Source organism: Anabas testudineus, chromosome 4 (assembly GCF_900324465.2).
Source record: "Anabas testudineus chromosome 4, fAnaTes1.2, whole genome shotgun sequence".
In the NCBI taxonomy this organism is placed as follows: domain Eukaryota; kingdom Metazoa; phylum Chordata; class Actinopteri; order Anabantiformes; family Anabantidae; genus Anabas; species Anabas testudineus.
This window is the reverse complement of record NC_046613.1, coordinates 14,968,797-14,985,229: the sequence shown is the minus strand read 5'-3', so window position 1 is coordinate 14,985,229 and position 16,433 is coordinate 14,968,797. Positions and strand designations below refer to the sequence as shown.

The following is a 16,433-nucleotide window of genomic DNA, read 5'->3' as shown; positions in this document are numbered from 1 at the left end:
CACTTTTCACTGCATGTATGAGGCCTTGTTTCAGGGTTTATAACTGAGGTTGAAGTCAGCAGTTACTTGAATCAGGTTTCTGATATGAATGTATGCACCCTTGTAGAATTACTTAAAGGTATAATTTACTGTAAAATATGCAAATGTGAAAATATCCACATTATTATTCATATTACCACTGCTACTGTAAAGTATAAACCGATGAAAATCAAATAAAGAAGCAATGAAACAAAATGAAAACATGTTTTATTGTATAATCCATCTTAGGTAAATTAATCATAATGGTGGTTTAAAGCTGTTTCCAACAAACAATCATTTATATTAATGAAATCTGTATGATGTGAAAACAGCTTCAAAATTCAAGATGGAAAATGTCAACGTCTCACACATTTCATACCAGCTGGATGTCGGCCTGATCCTTAACACTGTAGTGAGATCTACCAGAAAACTGGTGGCAGCTGATGGAATGATTCATAGAAGCCTGAACCTTCGATACTCACACAAGTAAAGGGTTTATTAAATGGCATCAATCCATACGCACAGATACTGCTCAGTTTAGATTCCCTTGGAATCACATATGTAATGTGTGTTAGGGTTTCTCCATTCCCACTGAAGTGATCTGCAATTTAAAGTGCTCAGATTTCAGATCGTCGTCAGGCGTCCAGATGCTTGTTAAGCCGTCGCACTTTCTCCTTCTTGTTTCTGTTGCCATGCTTTTTCCAGGGTTTCCCCACTACTGTCTCAGATTCAGGTTTTCCTGGACCAACTGGTCCACTGCCTGGTTTGTAGCCCATGACAGACTGAACTCCTTTGGAGAGTGCCCGCACATTTTCCTAAAGGCAGAGATCCTGTTAATACTCAAATACTTCAATTCACATCAAACATCCTCTGTGCAGCCCCCACAAAGTACTATTCATTCATTTTCTTAAACAAGAAAAAAATTTATTTTTACCTGATGGAAGAAGTTCTTGTCAACCACATTTTCAATTCTCTTGATTTTCTGTGGGTTTGTTATTGTGGAGAGGTCACAGTTGTCCACGTCTCCTTCCTGGAACTTGCTGTGTTGTGGCTGAAAGTCTTCAGCGTTTATATGTGGAGGAGGATGGCAGTACAGGAGCTTGCCCTGTAAGGAGTCCACATTGTTGGGAACAGTGTTTGGGAGACAATGTTGTATTTAGGATGCAGATATTTTAAGGGAATACATATGTAGCATTGATGCAAGTGGTGGAATCAAATTCAAAACATCTTGTGCTTGGTCAATGGCTGATATACTGTACATTTATAGAACAGGTTTCTTAATATGCAGAAACACGGACAAATCGTAAAGAAAAAATAATAACAAATTTACTTGAAGCTAAAACTTTTTAAACCTGACCCTGGTCTGGAACTTACATTGACGTAATCCTTCAAGATGTACCGGGCTGATCTGGCCTGATCAGGCTGGCCGTGTGACGTCATGAAGCCTCTCATGTCTTAAAAAGAGGAAAAGAACACTTTACAAACATAAAAATAATTACTGTGGACTCTATAATAATGCAGTCCAAAACCACTGTCAAGTCATTTACAGAGTTACATGGTGACAAATACATTTATAGAAACACTACAAATGTCTTGAGGTCTTACATCCATAAGCCATGAGCAGCTCCTCAGAGGTGGGGGGCCTGTCTGGGTCTTCATCTTCACGTGGTCGGATGATGTTGATGCCGTAGGTGCCTTCTAATACATAACGTGGTATCGTTTGACATACGTGTCAAATCCGTTAAGGCCCAAAGAGTTTAAGAGTCCAAGTAATGCATAAGATAACATTTTAAATAAACACATCAGCAGAGTTGGTAGATTTTAAAAAATAGTGATGATCAGGATGATTGTAACATGTAAATGCTATATGTGCGTGTAAAAAATCAAGGTGAATGATCATAAAAGTACCTTCAAAACTATTTTCTGTCATAAAAAGGATATTTGAGAGACTGCAGGGACGTGGTCTCTCATCTGGTCAATGGGCAAAATCCCAGAGCAGATCATCTCAGCTTTGGTAGAAACAAAGGAGGGCATGACCAGACCTGGGCAGTCACAGAGGCACAGGCCTGGCTCCACATACAGAGTCTGTGATACATATAAAAACAGGCAAATTAGGCTTTCTGTTGATGGAGTCTGAATTCGTAAAGCGAGGAGCTGAGAGAAGTCGTGTACCTGAAAGTGTTTAGTGTGTCCAGGAGTGGCAGAAACAGACACCTTCTTGTTCCTTAGTATAGTGTTGATGGTGGAACTCTTCCCCACGTTAGGATACCCAACCTATTAAATTCAGATATGATGAAAAAGATTCATTTACATTTTCATACATACAGAACTTTAACAGTGCTTTAACAACCACTCGCTGCACATTAAGACATGGCACAATGTTCTGACACATTTCCTTTTAGTAGCCTTTAAAAATGGTTAAAACATTGTTTTTTATGACTACTGTACATGTATCACAGAGACTTTTTACCCACCAGTCCCACAGTCAGTTGTCCTTCTTTACACCTGGGCCCGTTGTGAACAGCCTTAAACAAGTCCAGCAGCTCATCCTTATGCAGCAGTCGGCTGGAGTTGTGAAAGGAGGATTTACTGGATGAACCAACAGACTTTTCATCATCCTCATCCTCTGAGCATGTGTACCACTCCTCCTCATTTACAGTTATAGTTTCCTGCTGTTCCTCCTCTCCAGCACTCCCCTTCCCCTCTTCATCCTCCTCCTCCGCTTTCAATCCCTGTCCGTCTGCCCCTTTTTGGCTGACGTCGTCATTGTCACTCTCGCCACCCTCTTGATCTTCCACTTCCATGCCCTGTGAGAGAGAAGTTTGTGATGCTAAAACTGTGTTTATAGCAGGTGACATTCAGCTTCTCAAGCCTCCATCTCCCTTACCTTTTCCTCTGCATCCAGCCTGTTGCTCTCAGCCAGAGCAGACCAGAACACTGCCCTCAGCCCATCTTTCTCAAAATGTTTAGCCCAAGCTCGTCTCTGCTCTCTCGTCAGCAGGTCTGCTTTGTTCACCAGCAGCATGTTCACCTTATGCTCCGACACCTCCTTTACGTAAGCCTCCTACAAGCACAGTGAGAAAAAGAGCTTATAATTAAATAAAAATTTAATGTTAAAGCCGTATGTTTGATGATTGTAGAGATTAGATAATAGAACATTTTTCATCTACCGTTGTTAAGAAAAAAAAAACAGCACAAATTAAATAAAACTGCAATGAAATGTATCTTTATATGTTTCTTATTGTACAGCCACTTGTCATTAATTTATACAGAAAGATGAAGTGACATTTTGCAGTACAAAAACATTCCACTCCCCACCAAATCCCTACTTTAAGACTATTTAAAATAAAAATTCTTACCAAGTCAGGACATCTGAACAGCAGAGGATTTCTGGCATCTACTATTTGAACAACAATGTCACTAACGGAAAACATGAAAAGAGATTTGATTTAACCATCACAGAAGGAAACCATTTTACTCGATAAGAACAGAACTGAGCTATTTTTCTACCTTCTCTCCATGACTCTCCAGAGCTGCCGCCAGAATTCAAGATTCCTCTCAAATGGGGTGAGAATTAGCTTTTGTTCCTCTTCCAGCCTTAAGGAATTACATTTTGTGGTTAGATCACGTACGAATGCTCTTGAATGTGTACAGACATCGTGACTTAGTATACTGCAGCAATGATCACGGCGAAACACAACTGCTTCATGAGAGCGAAAGCGTAAACGTACTGTGCAAGCTCTCGTCTCCACTCCAAGAAGCTGTCTTTCTCAGCCTGCTGAAGAGCATCTGTACTGGTGCCTTCATTCCAGTGGGGCCTTAAAATAAAGGCAGTAATATTACATAACTTAATGCAAAAAAAGGCTTAGATTTTATAACAGTAAGTGGATTTGTTCTATTTACCGACGAGGAATTCTGAGGAAGTGCCTGTTCTCTTCATGCAGCTTCTTCAGCCTACTTTTCTCCTCAGTCGTTAATAAACCTGCTCTAGCTTCTGCTGGCACAAACCTAATGTTGAGTTTCTCTAAAATAGTAAAGGAAAAAAAAAACAGTCAGGAACAGCAATTAAAAGGGCAGATGTACAGACATACAATGACTGTATCACTTACCTGCAACAAACTCAGTTCCTGCTAGTTCTGCAGTGGCCAGGAAGTCATCCATGGAGCTCTGCTCTGTCACTGACTGCAGGTTCAGTCGTCCCCAGTCATAGCCATCATTCAGTTCACTGGTGTGGAGCTGGACGTGTAAAATAAACACATATTAAGGTGAGATACAATGTGTACCACGTAAAAACTGGACTGGCACACAATTAAACTCTTGCCTAAATAGCTTACAGTATGTAAAATCCATGATGATGATGATGACCTTGCAACAACACATATCGTGGGTAATAGTATACATGCCAAATAACAATTTCTAAAGTGTTTGTGAATGAATACCTAAAATAATGTCACATGCCGAATGAACTACAATAACCTATTTATTACACCCGTACTTTACACAAATACTTAAACTTCCTAAAAAGCAAAGCAGAAATAAATACGTATTTTCTTAAGGGAGTCTGGCGCAAGAAACCAACAGCACTTTTCAGAACATTAGAAAGTCAAAATGTTCTGTCAAAACGTACAAATAGTGAAGGATTTGAGTGGCAGCTAAAACAGAGACACACTTGCTTTTGACTCAAACATACATAATGAATATAAGATTAAATGTGATTAATAAAAAAGTGTTGGTGCCGTGTCATACCCATGAGTCGCCCCTCTTGTTTCCTCGGCCTGCCTGAAGTCGCTCCTTTATCAGAGCTCTGCCCAGTCCGCCTCCTCCACCTGCTTTCTTCTTACCCATACTAACTTCTGATAGTCACTTCTCAAAACACACCGTAATATAATATGTGAGGAATCGCAAAAAAGATATCTGTCGCTAACTGCTGCGACACATGTGCATTAAGTTGTTGTCGGAAGAACCGGAAGTGGCGCAAACCAATCGAGTCAAATATCCTGACAACTCTACGTTGACGAAAAATGGCAAAAAAAAATATAAATATGTTTGATTTAAATAGTTACTGCTTCATATATCATGTCTAGCTGATTAATTCGTATTACCTGACGCAATTACTGCTGTGACTAATGTATCTATATTAACATAGTTATGGTACAGTCCACAGGTTTGTCCAGCTTTTAAATGTGTCCTGAAAATAATGGGACTGCCCCAATATCAGTTCCTCACGTTAATAGAAGACAGTTTTACACTCAATTAAATAGAAAAACATTACTTATAAATATAGTATATAACCTTATTATAATTAATAAATGTTGAATATAACAAGTATGACGAGTGAATCCTATTCCCTCGGCACAAACATGCGCATGATTAACAAACGCGCTTCTGGGTGTGAACCACAAGAGAGCAGCAACAACCATCAGTGTCAGAGTGATAACATGTCCACCAAGAAACTATCTGAGCACTGACAGTGAACATTTTACTTCTATATAACTCTAATGTCTATATTCTTTATTTCAGTACTGTAAGGTGCAATCATACCACTAAATCTTATTATTTATATCAAATGGAAAATCACTTTCAGAAATCTAACTTGATAATTTGAGAGAGATGTAAACACGTTTTACTATTTTGCTCGTGGTGGAAATGTGGTAATGAAATTACACTTAAGACGTAAAAAATAATTAAATCAAGACCAATCAACTGCGAGGAACTTAGTTTCTTTACATTACATTTAACAACATTACCTGATGCTCCTTGTAACTAAGGTATGTTTGTGTTACTAAATGTCATTGCGTAATTGTTGCATGTAATTAATAATATTTAATAAACAGTCGGTGTTTGTATCGTTCTTAAATAATTCGTCTTAATTGTGTGTTTATACAAAAGTATGCAGGCAAACGTGAGAGTTTTCTATCAATGAATACAGTCGGGAAAAACCAACGCAAGGTTATTGTCATTTGGTTCAGTCCACCCCTGTCAGCCTGAAATGGTTCCTCCCTTTATATAAACCGTGAAGCTCGTCCCAGCCTCCAGCAGATCGTAGTCTGCGCTGCAATGAGCTGGCACCGCCATGGACAGGAGCGCTGTGAGAAGCTGCACAGATGATGTACGGTTCATCACAGACTCAGACAGACTCGCTCATAAATGACCTGACAAGCACACAACATCTCTAGGAGTTAGTAGTAATAAAAAAGTTTTGTTTTTTTTTTTCCTTTCTCTCAGTGTTGCTGTTGACTGGAACCAGCTTTAAAATGCTGCCTTGGAAGAAGAATAAGTTCGACCTGATTGAGGAAGACAAGCAGTCCAAGCAGAAGGGCTATGCGGTGAGTCTCAACTACTCCGCGCTCACCTCCTTCGCCAAGTCCTGCCCCGAGAGCGCGCTCAACAGAGTGGGCAGCATGTTCAAGTCCAAGAGGAAAAAGGTGAAGATCACCAGCGAGGACCCCACGTACACGGTGCTCTACCTGGGCAACGCCACCACCATCCAGTCCAAAGGAGACGGGTGCACGGACGTGGCGGTGAGCAAGATCTGGGGCAAAAGCGAGATGGGCAAGAATGGCACCAAGATGAGGCTGACCATCAGCTCGCAGGGGATCCGGATGGTACATGTGGACGACAAGGCCAGGAGACCGGGACATCTGTACTTGCTGCACCGGATAACCTACTGTGTCGCGGATCCGAGGCTACCCAAGATTTTCGCTTGGATTTACAGGCACGAGATGAAACACAAGGCCGTGATGCTGCGCTGTCACGCAGTGCTGGTGTCCAAGCCGGAGAAGGCGAAGGCAATGGCGCTGCTGCTGTACCAGACCTCGGCCACAGCCCTGGCAGAGTTCAAAAGACTAAAGCGCAGGGACGACGCCAGGCACCAGCAGCAGCAGCTCATAGGGGATCAAACCATCCCGCTGGTCCCCCTCAGGAAGCTGCTGAACGGACAGTGTTACTACAAACCCCCGGTGGAGCGCAGCCGGAGCGCGCCCAAGCTGGGCTCCATTACAGAGGACTTGGTCGGGGAAGAGGAGGAGGAGAAAGCGATGCACTTTGAGTGTGAGGACATTCTGGACACGGACGATGACTGTGTTACCAACGGTAAACACGAGTTGACTCAGATTATTAATGACTTGGGGGAGATGAGCATTGGAAACGATGTGCAGACGCTGAAATCTGACCTCAGAGTCACCAGACTTCTCTCAGGAGAGAGCACGGGGAGTGAATCCTCCATTGAGAGCAACCAGGAGCCCCCTCCACTCATTAATGGGTTTGAGGAGATAAAGGTGCAGGAAATTGCCTGAATAATTTTGTTTTAGGCATTTCTGGGCTCTGGACGCATTGTTTTTTTGTTTTTTTGTTTTTGTCTCCACGCGAAACATTTCCTCTGTGTTGTGTCCTTGTGTTGGAGAGTGTTTGTCTAATCTGTGCCTATGTGACTAACTGAGGGGATCCAGAAGAGATCATCCAAGGTTCTGGGACAATTACCGCACACAGACACACAATTAGGCTTCCGGATGATATTTGGAAAATGTGTAAACACAGAAAGGAAAAAAAAAACAAAACAAAACAACAAGTGCATGAACGTTTGAGAGATAATTGGTTGACAAGATCCCAGCGCGCTTTAAGACGCACGACACTAATTCCATCTCTTTTATTTAAGAGGATTTGTTGTAGCCTCAGGCTTGTTTACCTAATGTTTTTTTATTCTCTCGTGAAAATAGCATTTTTCTGTTGAAAGGTGCTCATCATGATCCAAAAAACATTCCGACTTTTGAAGCACGTTTTGTTTTTGTCCTAAGTGGTTTAGTGGGTCTAAACAGGCATCCTTAACTCCCCCTGCTTTTGTAACAGCCTGTTCGTTTATTTTATTTTATTTTTGCACTGTTGTGGAATTCATTCAAGTATTATGTTGACTACATGTACATAATATGTTTGTTGGTATGTTGTCTGAAACACAAGTGTCATATCTTTGCTGTGCAAAAGAAAAATCGCCTTTATAAATAATGATGTAAAGTAAGATGGTTTAAGTATAAATATGTCATATTTTGAAGAAGAAAACGTGGTTTGTTATGTGAACCTCATAGAATTATCAATAAAAAAGCAAAAGATTTAAAGTCGTGGAAGTTTATATGCAAAATTTGTGATGAAAAATGTGCAGGCAAGGTTTTTCTTTAGTGTTCCTCAATATGAGTGGGATTTACATAGAAAAACTCATGCAGGTCAGATTTTCTCTGCTGGAAAATACTACATTTCTGAAGTCGTAAATATGTTTTCTATTTAATCATCTTTGCTTCTTCAGAAACCTTTTCTCCAAATAGTTTTCCCGGAACAGGCTGTAAAGGTTATTTAGTTAAGGTACTGAAGCCCCATTCATTCTGGCTGGCCTCAGGGAAGCCAGACCACACAGTAGGACGTCACCACAAGCACAAGCTGCTAGAACATCACGAGTCTTTTAATGACAAGGAAGCAGAAGCACCAGAGGTCGTTTGGCAACATACAGTGCTGACAGTTCTTTTGCTAATAACCTACATCCATGCTCCTTTGGTTAGACAGTACAGAGAATATAACCAAAGTCAGAACACATTCTGGTAATAAAGACACTGTAATACTGTATGTATTATTATTACAATGACACATTTGATCTGGCCGATAAATACTGAATCACAAAACCTGCATTAGCAGTTTTGCCTGTCAGTTCAACTTCACTAAAGTGCCAGCTAATAAACTCAAATGTGATGAAAGATTAGTGAGTAGAGTAGTTCCTTATATTAAATACCACATCAAGTTTAATATCTAAGCAGAAAAGAAACCTTCAGCTGCCATTGCTTCCGACCTGTGGTCAGTGAGGGATGTGACTTAGCAGCAGTGAGACTTCTCCTGCTACTCTGAATGTGGAAGGCCTGTTACTGTCACTTCCTTTTTACACATAGCAACAGGCCCACAAACATGCCACTCGGTTGTTGCTATCAACTCAACCCCACAGATACTGATGTACGTAAGCCATTGGTGTTCTGCACCCCAGAGTCCAGTTTACAGCACCCAGAGATTCTGCACCAGAGCCAGACATGTTCTCACCAACACCAGCACCAGCAGCACCAGCAGCAGCAGCAGCGATGCTGTACAATAACAGAGCTGAGAAAACAGGTTTGCTGCTGCCCAGAGGAGGTGGATATGGGGATTGTTATCTGAACAGACTGTTTCAGCAGCTGACATGATCCTGTGCTGAGCCATTCACTGAAAACAAAAACACTCCCAACGTGGCTTTAGAATGAGACCCAGTCAGAAGTTTAATGCATTTCAGCTAGCGAGCGGATTGCGAGCACTCCTAAAAGCTTCACAGCGGATGATCGTGAATTTGTGTGCTCCGAGGAGACACAAACAAACACGCACTAAATTGAGACAGTTGCAGCTGGTTTTGTGCGTTGTAAAATGTAATTGTGCATGTGAGCTGAAATTGCAACAGAGCACAGTAACCCACACAGTTGGCTTCTCCTCCTCATGTGGTATAGTGCCCTGTCTACACCAGCTGCAGCATCATGAAATTCGCCCTTATACCACGAAGATGACGGCATGACATCAGCATATGCTCATCTTAATGTAATTAGTGGCCAGCCAGTGCTCCTACCACATAAACATAAAGACAGAGCAACAGACGAGTTGTCTCCTGTTCCTCTTATTTCCAGCTGCTCGGCACATTTATACTTGGATGTTTCTCCCTGACCTACATTCACATAAGCCTCTTTTGTGTCCAACCTCTGCAAAAACAATTGTGATCTCACAATCTCACAGGGTTACCTGGATATCGGCCACCATGTGCAGCCAGCCCATTCACACAATTGAAGGTTTTTCAAGTGTTTTTTGATGACAGGTGTTTGTGAAACATGTTTCAAGCTGCCAAGCGGGCGAGCAGAGATGCTGAGTGTTAAGAGAGCAAAAAAAGAGGCATTTTGATATTTACATTTACTTAATCCAAGTATGCAGGTATGTGTGTTTCAAAGGGAACAAAGGCCATATGTTAGATTAGAAAAAGTGTCTTTTTGGACAGAAGAATGCTTATTGGGTTGGCTTATTTCAATGTTCATCTAAATAAATGTGCATAATCAGTATAAAATGCTAAACAGCTTGAAACAACAGAAACTGTGCTGTTTAAGGCTGCAACAAATGCGTCTGGGTAGTGTAATGGTAAGTTTGCCGCCCTACATGCAGGAGACCAGGGTTTGTATCCTGGCTGTGGCCTACCTCCAGTAGGGCTCCTTAGGCAAGACCTCCCTACGCTACTCGGTCTATAAATATAAGTCCAAAGATGATGACTTCAAATTAATTGTTTGAAAATCTCCTAAACTGAGAAACTAGGTCTGGGACATTTGAATTTTGAAAACTATTCTTTGAATGTTATCCCAGCTCTCCGTCTCCCTGCTCTTCTATGCTCTTCTACCATCTGTTATGCTCTTTTTGTATTAGTAATTATCAAATTACAATAAATGCTTTTGGCATTTAGTTTAAAAGGTAAAGGATTGCTGAAAAAACTTTGAAACTTTTAGACTATGAGTCTTTCTTTAGGAGGCACAGGCAGCACCTCTTCACACTGAGATAAGCTGTGGATTTCTAATAAAAAAGTTGAATACTATATCTCTGAGTGAAAAACAACGGAAAACAGAAAGGGTACTAATCATGCAGTCAAGTACCTACATTAGTAACTTAGAACTGCACAGTACCCAAGTAAAGACACATTCTGCTCTTGTATATACTGTAATCTATGCACAGCAGGGTTCAATAAACAAAAAAAAAACAACTTGTAGATCTCTGCAGTTACGTATCACAAAACCCCTTCATCAAAAAATCATCACAATTCACAGAGAGAGCAGCTGTGATTAAAATTTTAACCACACTTAATCATCCTCAAACAATAAAACAAACAATAAATTAATCTGGCGGCCGAGGTTGGCACTGACACAGAAGCCGCAGAGCAGAAGCTCCTAATTATCAGCTAGTGGAACACTGCTACGGGCCATTGCTGAAGCGAATCATCACCAGTGCCAAGCTGCCGCGCAGGTTCATTCTGAACCTCGCTACAAAATCTGTTTGTCTATAATGCATGAGGGGAGCTAGGAGAGCACCAGAGCTGTTAGTTAGTGTGCCTGGATCTGATTACACCAGCTGCACGAGAGGGGTTGAATCAGAGCACAGAGGGATGGTGACCTTCTCCTGACTGGAACTACTGTATAAGCTGATTTCTAAGAATAGTAGGTGGGAGAAGCATGTTCCAGCATGCCCACAGATCACAATTAGATTCTGCATGTAGACTGTACATCAGAACTGGGGGGCAGGTGAGCAAGCATCGCTACTTAAGTGCGGAGGTGTGTAATTAACTCACTCTTCAATTATGGAAACCACTGTTTCTGAACACTAAAGGTTGTCGTCAACTTTTTAAGATTATGTGTTTTGACTCTGATAAACACACAGTGTCCGTGTCAGATCCCACCAATGACATTATCAGGACGATGGCTGAGAGTGAGAAAGACAAACACAGATAGAGCAGACAGACAGCGAAAGGCAGAAATAGAGAGAGAAATCCACTATGGTGCAGATTCAGCTCTCATTAGCTTGAATCTGACAGCTGTCCCTCAGGAGCTGAGTGTGTCTGTGCGTGCAAGTGCACGCTGTGCAGGTACAAGTCATTTTCGTGCTCATCTGTTTTAAGAAACACTTCATGTCTCTAAGGTGCTGAAGTGGAGAACAGATACCTGATAGTTGACGAAATTCATTATTGATAATGTGCATGTATTGAAAATGAATATGTCTATGAAAGAGCAAATGAAGTAGGTAGATGGTAGAAATTCTATGCACTGGTGAGAGACAAGTTAAATGACACAACCAAAGCTGAAACAGCTGGATCATAGCCACACTACAAACATGCTAAAGTTAGCATGTTCAGAGCGTGGCCCAAATTGATGGTCATTCCTGCAACCACATGCCCTTTATGACTAAAGATCCAGGGAATCCAAGAGGGAACGAAGAGGTGCATTGGAGGTTTTGTTGAATTCAACATCAGCTTCTCTGTGCTGGGCTCATTACCTCTCCTTCCTCCGTTCACTACGTACAAAGTTGCAGGTACTTGCAGAATATTTCATCACTGTGCACTCAGCCATTATTCAGCCTCAGTCATGAGTCCACCCTACAATTTCCCCCATGAATCATACACGCTGAGCGTCTCACACGCCACTTCTCGGTTGATCTCCATACAGCCTGCACAAATCATGAGCCGTGTCCACGTCCATGGACCGAACCCCATGGGGCCGTGAAACTCTAGATCTCGCAGTGTCCCAGCCACCGCTGCTCTTGTTTTCCACTTGCTCCGACACAAAAGCTTTGCCCCTGGAGAGCCATAGATTTCAGTAGGGTTATTTCTGTCTTTCCGTTCATGGGGAGGAAATGGAATAATAACAGAGGAGAGAGAGAGAAAATCACGGGGTGACCCCTGGACACACTGGCTGCCTGAGCTGAATGCAGAATCCAAAACAGGATTCGTGAGATGTTTTTCTGTGTAGAAGGACACTTGAGGTGCATTCATATGCCATAAATGATTGTCCATCCTTGTTTTTATTGTTCATAAAATCAGAGGAGGTCAGTCACCAGATACTGCGGACACTTTTTTTTTCAAATCTGTTGATGAGGAAACTATGGTGAAATCAACATGTGTAATTTTCCTGTTTCAAATACAGACAGGAAACAGGTGCAATGTCCAACCCTTCAGTTCTTAAGCTTGTCCCACAGTATGAGTGTGTGACTTGGTTTGAGTTTTAGAGGGTCATTTTTCATGGAAGACCAGTTAAGGGGAACAATAGAAAAATACACGTCTAAGTCTAAGAAAACCTGACCCTGAAAATGTAAAAGGCTGGTTTTATTATAACAAATTCCTCACTTACTTTCCACCTAGCTGGTTGCATGACTGGCTTCAAACACGACAGAAGTAGAGACTCTTAAAGCTGGGAGGCATTGATTAGACAAATCAAATCTTTCCACTGACTGCATGACCCGTAACAGAAACAGACCTTGTCACTGACAGATAAGTCCGAGCCACTGTATTTAGATCAATTCTATGCAGCGTGTTGTGTACGGACATGCTGCTGACTGGTATCAACAGGCTGTTGCTGTGAGAGAGGATCAGGGTCTCTGCTTTGGATGAGTGGGTGTTCGACTCGTGTTGCCAGCATGTCATTGACATCCATGGATAGGTGTCCTATTGACAGCTCAAAGGTAATGAGAAAACATTCTGGACAATTGAGTGCAGCCCCCGTAGAAATTGTGGGGGATTACATTTTTTCAAGCCACTTGCACATGTTGGTACTTTACTCTGGTCAAATGTTTTGATTGGACTATATGCAACTGTGCTCTTGACAAATTTACTCATAAGCAGTATACTACTCCTTACAAATATACAATCATGTATATTGTACATTAGTAGCAGTATAGAAATCTATATTAAGGGAAAACTAGAGTGTCAACATTTTAAGAGCAGAGAAAATATTGTTATTCACCTGGAATGGAAACATTATAGTCACTGAAAGTTATCTGGGTTTCATATGAGATGTGTTCAGAGACAATGCAAAGCGACTTTAAAATGCGGCATTGGATGCATTCAAAGCCAGTGATGAGGCACAAAATTGAGCACAGGTATACACAAATACAGCGTAGAATTGCTTGATCTGAGGCGAACATAAATCAATGCAAGCTGAGGCTTTATGTATCTACTTCAGAAACAAACAAAGATGAGAAGGGAAAAGGTGACAGACTTGAGTGAAGTGAATTAGGGAATGAAAAGTTTTTGCTGAGTACTGAGATCAGTCAGAGGAGTACAAGCTATCTAGTCAGGACATTTTGTCTTTGAAGTGAATAAGCAGACTACGCAAACAGCCCAACTATCAAACCAATGCAAATGACATTATGAAAAAAATACTTAATAATATGTCTGAATACATTTTTAAAGATGTCCTTTTTCTGCCTAATTAACAGCCAGAGTATAAAGCTTAACCTAACAGTTAAGGAATAGAAGCTGATTAGTATTATCCATAGGCAGTTTGGAAAGTGGATGAAGTGTAGGTGTGACGCTACTCATCGCTTTGCACTGGAGCTGTTTGGAATCTCAGAGTAGCTTTAGGTCGGAGCCATGTGTCACAGTTGTTTCACCCTCAGACCAGCTGGGGCAGCATCACTTCCTGGGTTAACTCACCTGTTTGTTTTGCTTCCAGGTTTCTGCCGCAGCTGGGGCAGCGTTACCCTGAGCATTAGTCGATCACCTGCTTTGCATTTGTGCTCTGGTCCATCTCCTGTTTCTTTCTCTTCTGCTTGACATTACGTAGCAGGGCACCCAAATTAAGAGTCCATAATGTCTCCTGGAAAACATAGTTTACTTTGTGAAGTCCTGTGGAGTTGGCACTTTTTGGAGTCAGCATTTAGTAGACGTCAGTGGAATTGCGCTTTAAGATCCTTTGGCCTCAGCCTCCAGTAATAGTAGTTGGTGCCTGGTATTTACTCTTTGTTTGCATAAGGTTTGGCGTTAAAGCTTATGTTAGATTAGGGGATTGGTGTCAACTATACCGGGTGTCCAACAGATCTGCAACATCATTTTAATTAATACGTTTGGCATGCTTGTTCTGCTGGTCAGAAGATTATGGGGACTTTTATATTTATTAGAATCTAGCCTTAATTTCAAGGGGAAATTCTTAGAAAGCTTCATAATTTAATTTTTTTCTCACTAAGAACAGCTCTTGGGACTTACGAAGCTTTGTGAATACTACACGTCTACAATCCCTCTCGCCCACTGCACTCTGCAGAGAAATGGTGCAGGGTGGTTCCTACACCACAAAGCACTTCAACCTCAACGGTCCCACGATGGTGAATCAAGGCGTCTAACCCACACACAGCAGCAGCCTTACTCTGAATACTCTGAACCCTCCCGCAAGTCCCTGTGGTACTACGGTACTATTCACAAAAACAAGCAAGCAAACAAAACAAAAACTCAAATGTTCTGTTGACTGGTTGTCAATGTATTCTCCAGGCACATGGTCGGGACAGTGTGCCTCTGGAATGTAAACAAATGTAATAATTTGGCTGTGCCTGTTGTAACTTTGTCTAAAAACCACTCCTTAGAATCACACGACATGGCCGAATGAAGTGTAAATATATGCTGCATAGATATATGCAGATAGACTTTCATAATATAGAGCGGCAACCCACAATAGAGGAAGATATAGTGAAGCTTATGAACCGTGAAGGCCTTTGACAGACCTGAGCAGATTGGTAGGGTGAAAAACGTGAGCTGGTATGTTCCCTGTGTGCAGGTTTGTACTGTACTTGATACAGACATGCTGTGTCAAACTGTTAACACCCACAAATCATTGCTGAGGCGGATAAACTGGAGGATACAACAGGGAAGTATCTCCAGTGAACTGCTCGTGATTAACACCGACTTACACTCAGCATTTTATGAGTACGCATTTTATGTCCAGTACACAGAAAAGGTTTTGCAACCCTGTCACTGGAAATTCGATTTACATAGCATTACATTGTTTTCTCTGTTAAGTTGTGATGAGAAACAAAAAAGCAGGAAGCCCATATTTTTGTGCCGTACCAGAGCCGTGGGAGGCGTACAGATGGATAGTGGTTGTACAAAGCACTAAAGACTCACGTTCTCCTCTTGAATCCCACATACGTTTGGGTTTAGGCAACAAAAGGTCAGTGAATAGAGAGTGGCTTCAGGGAAATGTTGTTACTTAGACTGTCATCTTGTGGAAGCAGGTTAACAGAACTGTTAAACTCCTCCAGATGACGTCATCTGGAGGATGTGAGCTGTGAGATGTTTGTTGTGTCAACCCATGTTAAGTTTCCTCCATTCTTATAAGTGTGTTTTCTGTGAACAGTACAGTCATTTTCACACAGACATGATATGAATGTGTGCATGAATCAAAAAATAAAGCGAACTAGAAAAAATATTCAGGATCCATTTGCATGTTAGACATTTTCTGATTTAAAACGTTTGGCTAAAAAGATGTTTTCATTCACTTTCTTCACTATCAGTGCTTCTTGATCTATGTCCAAGTACGAGAATCTGGGTTTCAAGTTTCCAGCAGCCCTGAGCTGCATCACATCACATCACATCACATCACATCACATCACATCACATCAGCGGTGTCAACATTTTCCCAACCATGTGTGACTGACTATTCAGGATTTAGCCAGATGGCAGCTCATCTCTTCCAAGCTTCTTAAGGCGTCTTAAGACACAGGCCATGAGCTCCAGGAAACAACAGAGCAACCTTGCTGGACTTCCACTGCCACACAGTAATCTTATCCCCTGCAACAGCGATGTCTCCACGGAATTAACATGTCATCAGGTCTCATGAGCCATACACTGTCTAGGA

At 41.6% G+C, this 16,433-nt stretch overlaps 2 protein-coding genes across 2 annotated transcripts; one reads left to right on the top strand and one right to left on the bottom strand.

Annotated features, from left to right (window-relative positions):
* Window positions 1-231: 231 nt before the first annotated feature.
* On the bottom strand, window positions 232-5,006 carry lsg1 (large 60S subunit nuclear export GTPase 1). Its single transcript, XM_026346481.1, has 14 exons — window positions 4,765-5,006; window positions 4,128-4,254; window positions 3,922-4,042; window positions 3,750-3,836; window positions 3,529-3,615; window positions 3,378-3,438; window positions 2,906-3,082; window positions 2,493-2,825; window positions 2,191-2,292; window positions 1,960-2,103; window positions 1,624-1,747; window positions 1,393-1,472; window positions 953-1,123; window positions 232-833 (listed from the first exon to the last, which is right to left on the bottom strand). The coding sequence occupies exons 1-14, from the start codon at window positions 4,861-4,863 to the stop codon at window positions 654-656; spliced, it is 1,893 nt and encodes a 630-aa protein (XP_026202266.1). The 5' UTR covers window positions 4,864-5,006; the 3' UTR covers window positions 232-653.
* Window positions 5,007-6,046: 1,040 nt separating this feature from the next.
* Window positions 6,047-8,126, top strand: fam43a (family with sequence similarity 43 member A). The gene is made up of 2 exons (XM_026346458.1): window positions 6,047-6,127; window positions 6,244-8,126. The coding sequence occupies exon 2, from the start codon at window positions 6,273-6,275 to the stop codon at window positions 7,311-7,313; it is 1,041 nt and encodes a 346-aa protein (XP_026202243.1). The 5' UTR covers window positions 6,047-6,127; window positions 6,244-6,272; the 3' UTR covers window positions 7,314-8,126.
* The last annotated feature ends 8,307 nt before the right edge of the window (window positions 8,127-16,433 follow it).